The sequence below is a fragment of the Cucurbita pepo genome, chromosome 8 (assembly GCF_057944985.1).
Source record: "Cucurbita pepo subsp. pepo isolate OVF chromosome 8, ASM5794498v1, whole genome shotgun sequence".
NCBI lineage: Eukaryota > Viridiplantae > Streptophyta > Magnoliopsida > Cucurbitales > Cucurbitaceae > Cucurbita > Cucurbita pepo.
Genome location: NC_141805.1, coordinates 2,044,798 through 2,055,219, shown reverse-complemented (window position 1 = coordinate 2,055,219; position 10,422 = coordinate 2,044,798). Strand labels below are relative to the sequence as shown.

At 37.6% G+C, this 10,422-nt stretch overlaps 2 protein-coding genes across 2 annotated transcripts; one reads left to right on the top strand and one right to left on the bottom strand.

The window, feature by feature from the left end:
• Positions 1 to 2,918: 2,918 nt before the first annotated feature.
• On the bottom strand, positions 2,919 to 7,185 carry LOC111800897 (KIN14B-interacting protein At4g14310). The gene is made up of 3 exons (XM_087126566.1): positions 5,297 to 7,185; positions 4,442 to 5,055; positions 2,919 to 3,666 (listed from the first exon to the last, which is right to left on the bottom strand). The coding sequence occupies exons 1-3, from the start codon at positions 6,941 to 6,943 to the stop codon at positions 3,132 to 3,134; spliced, it is 2,796 nt and encodes a 931-aa protein (XP_086982692.1). The 5' UTR covers positions 6,944 to 7,185; the 3' UTR covers positions 2,919 to 3,131.
• Positions 7,186 to 8,165: 980 nt separating this feature from the next.
• Positions 8,166 to 10,388, top strand: FIB4 (Plastid-lipid associated protein PAP / fibrillin family protein). Its single transcript, XM_023665504.2, has 4 exons — positions 8,166 to 8,486; positions 8,656 to 8,892; positions 9,643 to 9,769; positions 9,888 to 10,388. The coding sequence occupies exons 1-4, from the start codon at positions 8,217 to 8,219 to the stop codon at positions 10,100 to 10,102; spliced, it is 849 nt and encodes a 282-aa protein (XP_023521272.2). The 5' UTR covers positions 8,166 to 8,216; the 3' UTR covers positions 10,103 to 10,388.
• Positions 10,389 to 10,422: the final 34 nt, after the last annotated feature.

The following is a 10,422-nucleotide window of genomic DNA, read 5'->3' as shown; positions in this document are numbered from 1 at the left end:
CTACAGGATTCAATTTCAAAATAGAAACGAATCAAGTGGGCATTAAGATGGGACCATGTCGATCCTTTTTCAGTATAATCGGCCTTGAAAAAATAGATCGAGATTTAGAATTGGACCCTACAAATATATTTATTTATTTATTTATTTATAATAATCTATATATCTAAATATTAAAAATATATATTTTATCGAAATGAATTAAGCTTAAACAAATATTAAAAATATGTTTGATTTGATACCATTCGTCCATATAATATTACACCTAAATTCTTTCCATTTTTTATTTTATGCTTAATTTCTCCCGATTTTAAAAAATTATATTTAATAAAAAAATTTCTCAATTATTGAATTATTGGAAATATTTTTTATAAGAAATAAAAAATTATAAAAAAAAATTAAATTAAATTAAAGAGAGAGCAACCACAACCTACTCAATGAAACAAACTTTCATTTCCATTAATTAATGCCAACAAATTGGTTCATGTATTTTGGGGTTTTTATTTATTTATTATTGTCTACAAATTTTTATAATAATTAATTTCATCATCACAATTTAAAATTTTATTATTCTAGTCTCTAATAAATATATATATATATATATATATATATATATATATATATATATATATATTTTATAAAGATGAAGGCGAGATTCCAACCGAGTTAAGGGTTTAGGGTTTACAGGTTAAGTTTAAGGTTCACAGGCTAAGTTTTACGGTATATTATATATAAAAATATTATTTTAAATAATTTTTTAATTAATAATTTCTATTTTTTAATATATTTTTATTTAAAAAATATAAAATATCTCGATAAATCTAATAATATTTCATAATTTTCAAAGTGGGTACGATGAGGTGGATTTAGGTAAGATGGGACAAGCGACAAAAAAATATAATTTTTTGTCGTGAATATTTAGTTAAAGAGAGAAATATTTTGTCGCTTCCTCCTCATTTCTCAAGCAGGATTTTTCGTTCCGTTCGGAATACGTCCCTACAGACTAAATGAACGTTTTCAAGTTGAAACTAATGGATAAGCTACCGAACAATGAAATTAAAAAAAGTAGGTCAATGATACAAATAAATTGAATACTATAAAAAAATATAAAAAAATGTCGGTCCAACCCGAACATAGTTAATTGGACAAGGTACAATCACACCGATACTGGTAGAACAAAAATAATAATAATAAATGTTATAAACACTAAATAGAAAATTAGTGTACGATTTTAGGTGTAGTCCTAGTCGGGAAACCATAAAAGTAAAAGTAAGCAGTAAAGTTTAAAAATAAATGCATAAATAACAGTAATTTACTATAACAATAAATGTAAACTTTTAACTATCATAAAGTTCACTTATTATTCTCAACCAACTTTTATTACGCCTATTAAAAATAATTATGTGTAGCTCAAATTTTAAAATATTTATTATTTTATTATTTAACATTTATGGACTTAATACCAACCTCTATTAATTATTATTAGTCTCCTATCCATACTAATTTATATTTAATTTTTTACCGAGAATAATTTTTATCTCAATTGAGATATGTCAACAAAAATTTATCACCGCTAGTAAATATTATATGTTTTGACCCGTTATGTTTGACCCGTTATGTATCACCGTGATCCTCACGGTATTAAAATGTATCATGCTAAGGAGATATTTCCATTCTTATAAGCAATATTTCGTCCCTCCCAAACTAAGGTGGGATCTCACAATCCACCTTTCTTGGAGGCCTAGCGTCCTTGCTAGCACACCGTGAGCAGATATTGTCTGTTTTAGCTCGTTACGTATCGTTATTAGCCTCACAGTTTCAAAATGCATCTAAGCGAAAGAAGCTTTCACACTAATAAGAAATGTTTCGTTACTATCTCTAATCGACGTGAGATCTCACATATAGTTTCATAAATAAGTTTAGTTTATATCTCATTTTCGTCTCCCATATTTTATATCTTAATCTAACCTTTCAAAATATTTATTTTAGTCTCTAATTTTTTTAATTTGTTTCATTTTAGTCTTTTAATTTTTTAACTTTTAAAAAAATAAGCGAAGGATTTCATTCATTCTTTGAATAGGTTACGGGTCAGAAGGGAATACAGAGTAGTTCAGGAGTAAGTGGGCAGCAGAGCGAGAAAGAACAGAAAGAAAAGAGACTATAAGGCAGAGGAAGCAATGAGACAAGACATAGTTATGGTTCCGTAGAGAAGCTGATAGTTGGAGAGGAAAAGGAGTTCAAGAAGGTAAAGGGTAAAGGGGCGAAGCCCTGAGACCCGTAGGGCGAAGAGGCGAAGACTGTGATTTATCAATCAAAGATGAGTGTGTTGTGCGAGTATATTGATATCAAAATAGTAAAAGCCAAAAGGATTATTGATATATCTCACGTTAATTGAAAAGACTCTTTGTAAGAGATGTGGAAACCTCTCCCTACCATTTATAATTGTGAGGCTGACAGCTAACCAACTAAAATAGACAATATCCACCAGTAGTAAGGTTGGGATGTTAGAAATGGTATTAAAGCTAAATACTGCTGGTGTGCCAGTACATCGGTGGAACGAAATATTCCTTATATAAGATATAGAAACCTCTTTCTAACAGACACATTTTAAAACCACGAGACTAACAGCAATTTGTAATGGGCAAAATTGAACAATATCTATTAACGGTGGGCTTGAGTTATTACAAATGATATTAAAGCCTGACACCAGGCAGTGGGCCAGCGAGGACACTAGGCCCCCGAGAAGGGTGAGGGAAGGAAACGTTATAAAAGATGTAGACATCTCTCCCTAGCAGACACGTTTTAAAGTCATGAGACTAACCGAAGATATCCTCACCTATTTTCAGCCCAACTCTCAATTCAAATAGCCACAAATTGCTACTTCAAAAGAGTTCTGTCTAATTTGTCACAGACAGCTTAAGTTTCAAAAAACTTGACAACTTCATCTCTTTTCTGTATGAAAGAACATCCATACGCAAAACCAGGCAATAACAAACACAATCTCATTAACCATAAATAGAGAGAACTATTGCTCTACCATCTTACTTAGAACACCAAAAGACACAAACATCTTATACAGCTTTTCAAGACAGATCAAGCCAAACAGCATTTGACCAGCAGCTTAAATTACGTACCTATGGCAATTGTTTCCATAATGCAGGGCGATCCCTCGAAATGAGCAGCGCACGGGACGTCGAGTAATCGAAAGAAGGCGAATACAAATCATCTGGACCAACAACTTCCTTGACCGCCACTTGGGTGCCTTCAGGATCAACAGAGCTGGACTGTGAGACATCATCATTTAAGGCATCAAATACAAACAGCCCCAATCCACAGACAGCCATGACAAGATTTGAGTTCCCCCAAACTTGAGTTACTGCTGTATGATGGACGTGTGCATTGGTTTCTGGCAATGCATAAGTGCAGAAGAGGCCCTGTTTACGAATAGAGAACTGATGTACCACTGAAGAAGGCTGCTTCTTCCCTCCTGGCCTGACACTGGAACAGCCAACGTACACAGAATCTCCTCTAGAGAAAACTGACTGTGCGCCGAGGCTAGCTTTTGGCAACTTTAAGCCTATTCCTGATGGGCTGCGGAAGTCCAGAATGTTTACAGAATCTGTTGTGCAGAACACACCATCGTTTCCTTCTGCTTCTGCTGAGCTTATTCTGCATATCACAAACGCAAACTTCACAGAATCAGTATAAAATGAGCTGATAGATAAACCTATTTAGACTATGGATATGGCAATGGATTAGTTTTCAAATAGAGTACGGATAAATATGTGAGAAATTCAGAAAAACATCTTCAAATGAATTTCGAGTCGAAGATTGTTGGGAGGGAGTCCCACGTTGGCTAATTTAAGGAATAATCATGGGTTTATAAGGAATAGATCTCCATTGGTATGAAGCCTTTTGGGCAAGTCCAAAGTAAAGCCATCGGAGCTTATGCTTAAAGTGAACAATATCATACCATTGTGAAGATTTGCAATTCCTAACATGGTATCAGAGCCATGCCCTTAATTTAGTCATGTTAATAGAATCCTCAAGGGTCAAACAAAGAAATGGTAGGCTCGAAGGTGTTGTCAAAAGTGACTTATGTGTCGAACAAAAAGTGTACTTTGTTCGAGGACTCCAGAGAAAGGAGTCAAGCCTCGATTAAGGGGAGGCTGCTCGAGAGCTACATAGACCTCAATGGAGGCCCTATGTTGTACTTTGTACGAGGGGAAGATGGTTGGGAGGAAGTCCCACATTAGCTAATTTAAGGAATAATCATGAGTTTATAAGTAAGGAATAGATCTCTACTGTGAGATCTTATGCTCAAAGTGAACAATAACATGCTAGGGTAAAGAATCCGTATTTCCTAACCTTTTCAAGCAACCAGGAGAGCAGTATAATTAAAAATAAAGAGAGCAGTGTAATTAAAAATAAAGAATCACAGCACCTTTGTCGAACCCCTCCTCCTAATTCAGCATCTGTGTTGTTAACGTGAAGAGCAGAAATTTTGCAACCAGGTGAGTAAACAGAGAGCAATGCCTGAGCACTTGTAGAAGCAACATCCCATAGAGATATTGCCTCTGTTTCTGCTACAACTACTTTCCCTCTGTTTCTCCACTGCAAGGGACTAGAATAGTCCATTGCTGCCACTGGCTTTTGCACTTCCCAGTTCATAATTTCGTCGCTATCACGGACATCAAAAACTTTTACAGTCTTTTGACAGGTAGCAGTTGAAATAATCAGAGGCCCACATGGCTTATACCACCACTGTTCCGTTTCTGGTACCAGCATATAACTAGGAGCATATCGCTTTTGCACAATGTTATGGGGTAAGGGAGCAAGTGCCGTCCTTGAAGAGGTCATTGCACCCTCAATCTGGAAAGCTCGTACGTTCTTGCTATAAAAATCCCAAGAGCAAAAACCTGCATCCATCGTATTCCCAGCTGACGCTGCCACCACATATCTTCCAGAGCAACCATCTGCTCCAGCGGCACGTATTATCCAGCAGTCTCTCCATATATTGGGTGAGATACCTGCTGGGGGCTTGTACACAGATTTCTCCTAAACAGATGAACACAATAGGTAAAGAAATAAATCTAAGCAAAGATCTAGCAGTTTGTACAACTGGAGGCATTCTCATAAACCCATTTCAGATCAATAGTTGAACAATTGTCCATCGGATTAGTAGAGTTGTACCATGCATGTGAATTAGCCTAACTTTTCAGGGTTATTGCAAAGAAGCATTTACTAAATCAATACAGTTAGAAACGAGGGAGCCTTCATTAGAGGTTAAATGGCATACCTCGGTATTAGTAATATCGTAAAATGAGCACGAGCCATCGTTGTGAGCAAGAAGGACGGCCTCTCCCTCCGACACAAACCATCCACCTGTTGAGGTTTTGGTGCCTATTTCATTCATCTGGTAGGTGCTAGTATCATCTGTCTCCTCTCCAATTAGGCCTCCCTGTTTATTCTCGCGATCATCAAAATCATCAAGAATCTCATCGCTTGTGAGAATGACCTCGGCTTCTTGCTTACCCTTGAATTGAGTTGATGATTCTCGCAATCCTGAAGAAGTATTTTCATCCATTTCTTGGACTTCACAAAACTCCATACCAACTTGTTCGCTCCTCATGGTAACTTTTGTTTGCTCCTTATTCAGAGAAGCCAAAAACTCCAAAGCAATTGGGTTCTCATCAATTGGCATATCTTCAACCTTGACTCCATGAACTTCATTGCTCTTTGAGCTATCTGACGTTGATTTCATTGACATCCGATTCCTGAGCAATTGGTGATGAGGAAATAGTCTCTCCTCCAATTCCTTGGTGTTTATACCTTTAACAGAAGTGTTAACATCTGCTTCCTTAGTTTCATCCTTTAAGACCATCTTGGTATCTCTATCGTTCTTACTCGTCAATCCCAATTTAACACCAGAACCAGCTGCACCATGTCCCATCGCTTTCTCAATCCCAGAAATCTTCTCCTGAATATCTGTGAGTATCAGCTTAGACGAGGAAGTGTTATTCAAATCCAACATTTCCTTTGTCTTCTTGATATCCGATGCTATCCTCTTTACCTTACCCTCCAGAAAAGCAAGCTTCTCATGGAGCTTGCTTGGATACTTGTTACTCGTACAGCTTGAAGTCCCCTCTCCTCCAATTTGCCCTCCCTCTTTGATAATCTCTAAATCTTTCTTCTCAGATTTCAAACTGGGTTTCTCCTCTTCTTCTTCGTTAATTATAGAAACCCTCTGTACTTTCTCGGGAACGATTGAACTTTTACCATTTCCATCGCTTCTTAAAGCATCATCAATGGCTTCCCCACTATGGCATCCCAAAACCTTAAACCCCAGTGGTTTGTCCTCAATTTTCTCCTCATCAGGCGGTTTGTTAGCTTCAGAAATCCGATTCTTACCGTCCATATTCGCTCGAAGCTTTACATTTTCCTTCAGTTCCCTATAAACTCTCAATCCAGTTAGCCCTCCTCCTCCCACCATCACATCCAGATCCTTAACTCCTACTTTCGTTTTATCACTATCAGAACCTCTAACGCTCGAACCTCTTCCCCCAGCCGTTTGATAATTCTCCCCTACAGAACCTCTCACTCGATCAACCGAAACCCTCCGCTCCCTACGAGAATCAACAGAACCCCTAATAAACTCAGAAGGACTAGAGCTCCTACCTCTCGGAACCGAAGACGTGGACCACCGAGCACGACTTTCGCCGTCGTTAACAGCGATTGCCGCAGCCTTGTTCACTCGCGGCACAGCCCGGATCGAGGGCTTTTGAGCCATCATCGTGGACTTCGGATTCTCTTTCCCCGCCGACGAAAATCTGCAGGATGAATCGGAATTAGTCTTTTGATTGGAACATGAGAGCGGAGTTACAGGTTTGGAAGGCTTGATGGCAGCGGATCCGCCGCTGCGATCTCGGAGACGGCGAGCCGACATCGGTGGCGTTGATTTGCCGGTGATGATGGGATGAAATGGGAATCGATAACAGATAAAAATTATGAGGGGATGTTGAGATCTGGATTTGGAGTGGAGAGGGATTTGATTTCAGTGATGGATATGAATTTGGAGAATGCAGAAATGGGGGAATGAAAGGAGGGATTCGATTTTTGGTTTGGGCGGGAAATTGAATCTGAATTTTAGCTTTTGAATTTCATTTGCTTTCTTCACTTAACGCTCTGCTTTTGTCAGGAAGCGACAACATGTTTGAGCTTGTTCCTTGGTGTTTTCTTTTTCCATATATTAAAGCTTAATAATTGGTGGCAATATTTTGTGGAGGAATAAAAAACTATTATTTTTTAAGAGTTTCCTTCGTCTCTCTAAACTAACTCAAATCATAAAAGTTAGTTTAAGTTGGACTAATCCATCCAAAAATAGAATTACAGTCTAACATTTTCCCGTCTTACTTTTAAGGTTGTTATAAATATTAAAATAAATTTTTTAATGTCTGAAATTTATGAAATTTTAATTATAAATATAATTATTTTTAAATGATTAAAAAACAGTTTCTATCCTCCTTTTAAGATTGTTAATTTTTTTTTTTTATCTGGAGTAATTAATCTCAGTCCTAGGGACCATTAGTATAATTATACGCTAATTAAGATTAATTTTAAGTCATTAATATAAAATAATTTTATTTTAATAATAATTAATAATTTGAACGAGACAATTAGTATAATTAGAATGTTTTTACTAAACTATTTAATTATAAGTTTTAAGATTACTAGGATGTCGAGGATAAGGTCGAAGACTAGTAGGGTGATAAAAGAAAGTGAGTCGGACCACTAGCAATAGTAAAAAATTTACATATATATTTTAAATTTTATTTTGAAACCATTCTTAAAAATAAAATTTTAAATATTTAGATATATATATTTATTTAAATTAATAATTATTACTTTAATTATAAAAAAAAACATTTATTTATCCAAAAAGATTATAGCGGGAAGATGCAATCTAGATCTCAAATCTCAATTAGACAGAACCACGTGGCATTTCGCGAACCAATCATATCGCTCCACTCAAATCCTATCTGTCCCACCAGTCCACGCTCTGCATCTCACCTCCATTGATCCTGCTTCGATTTCTATAACATTCCACCGTTGCTAACCATTCAATTGATGATTCAGAAAATTTCCCTGTTTTTCTGTTCTTCCCTCGATTATTTTCCCGAGAAACAAACAGTTTCCCTCTCCATTCAATCAACACACCCATGGCTGCGCTAGCGAGCTCTGTGCTTCACTCGCCACTCCAGATCTGTTCTTCCGATTGTTCTTCTTCTGGGTTTCTATCTCCATCCAGAATCCATGGGTTTGCACCCAGTTTCAAGCTCAAGTGTTCCAGCCGCCGGCCTCTGCTTTCCGGCGACGGCCGACCCAGAAGAAGTTTCTATTTGAAGTCGGCTTCCGATTCCCCTCCTTCTCTTGATGATGATTCCAAGGCTAACTCTGAACTCCTTGCATCCTTGAAGCTCAAGCTACTGGTGGGTCTCTCTTTTGCCTCTCATTCCTCTGTTTCAATTGATTGATTGAAAGTGGGTGTACAGGATTGTTGGGAGGGAGTCCCAATGAGTGGTTATCTCAAATTGGACAATATCATACTATCGTGGAGATCTGTGATTCCTAACTTGCTCTTCTTTTTCATTATACTAGAGTGCGGTTTCCGGGTTAAATAGAGGTCTTGCTGCAAACGAGGATGATTTACAGAAGGCAGATGAGGCTGCTAAAGAGATTGAAGCTGCTGGAGGGCCTGTGGACCTCTCTGTTGATCTTGACAAATTGCAAGGGAGATGGAAACTGATATACAGTAGTGCATTCTCGTCTCGCACTCTAGGCGGAAGTCGACCGGGACCTCCCACGGGAAGGCTACTTCCTATCACTCTTGGTCAGGTGCAGTATTTCTGATTTCTATTGTTGTTGGTCGTTTCTCAATTCTATCTCTACTATAGAACCGGACACGAGTGCTTCTTCTTGTCATACAACTTCCAAACAAAATGACTAACAAAACTTATTTAGTGAACAATGTTCGTTTTCCTTCATGTTTGTGTTGAGGATTGCTGGGAAGGAGTCCCACGTTAGCTAATTTAAGGAACGATCATGAGTTTATAAGTAAGAAACACATCTCCATTGGTATGAGGCATTTTGGGGAAGCCCAAAGTAAAGCCATGAGAGCTTATGCTTAAAGTGGACAATATCATAGCATTGTGGAGAGTCGTGATTCCTAACATGGTATCAGAGCTATGCCCTTAACTTAGTCATGTCAATAGAATCCTTAAATGTCGAACAAAGAAGTTGTGAGCCTCGAAAGTGTAGTCAAAAGTGACTCAAGTATTGAATAGAGAGTGTACTTTATTTGAGGGCTCCAGAGAAAGAGTTGAACCTTGATTAAGGGGAGGTTGTTCGAGGGCTCTATAAGCTTCAGGGAAGGCTCTATAGGGTACTTTGTTCGAGAGGAGGATTGTTGGGAAAGGAGTCCCACATCGACTAATTAAGGGGCTGATCATAGGTTTATAAGTAAGGAATACATCTCCTTTGGTATGAGGCGTTTTAGGAAAACCAAAAGTAAAGTCATGATAGCTTATGCTCAAAGAGAACACTCGTGGTTTCTAACAAGGTTGACTTTCAAATTTCCATCAATAGGTTTTTCAGCGGATCGACGTCATCAGCAAAGATTTCGATAACATCGTAGAGCTCGAGTTAGGTGCTCCTTGGCCACTACCTCCTGCTGAAGTCACTGCTACATTAGCTCACGTGTTTGAAATCATAGGTTGGTTCTCTAAGGATATTCCTTTCCTTATGGTGTTACAATTACAAGGCCATTGCTATGCAACTTCCCATTTCTTAACCAGAAGAATTGTTCTATTGTCTACTTGTACTGAGATCAGGTTCTGCTAAGATAAAGATAACTTTTCAGAAAACCACCGTGAAAGCCACTGGAAACTTGTCACAGCTTCCTCCATTAGAGGTACCTCGGCTTCCAGATGCGCTAAGGCCTCCATCCAACACTGGAAGTGGCGACTTTGAAGTCACTTACCTTGACAATGATACTCGGATCACCAGAGGAGATAGAGGAGAACTCAGAGTGTTTGTTATTTCATAATATCATCACAGCCATGATGCATGCCCTTTGCTGCACCCTCAGGTTTAAACATCTCCCCTAAAGTCTGAAATTATACCATCCATCACTGTTTAGTATTGTTATGAGTTTCGTTATCGAATCTTCGATACAAACTGAAACTTAGAGATCAACTGCTGTAACCATAGTTAGGAAGAGGAAAGCATAAAGTGTCTGGATTTCTACATTGTTCACTGTAAGTAGTTTCATTGTCTTCATCTATGTATTGATCAGTCAGAGCTTAAAAATGTGAAATGGTTTTTGTTAGTAATCTCAGCAATGGTATAATATTGTCCACTTTGCGC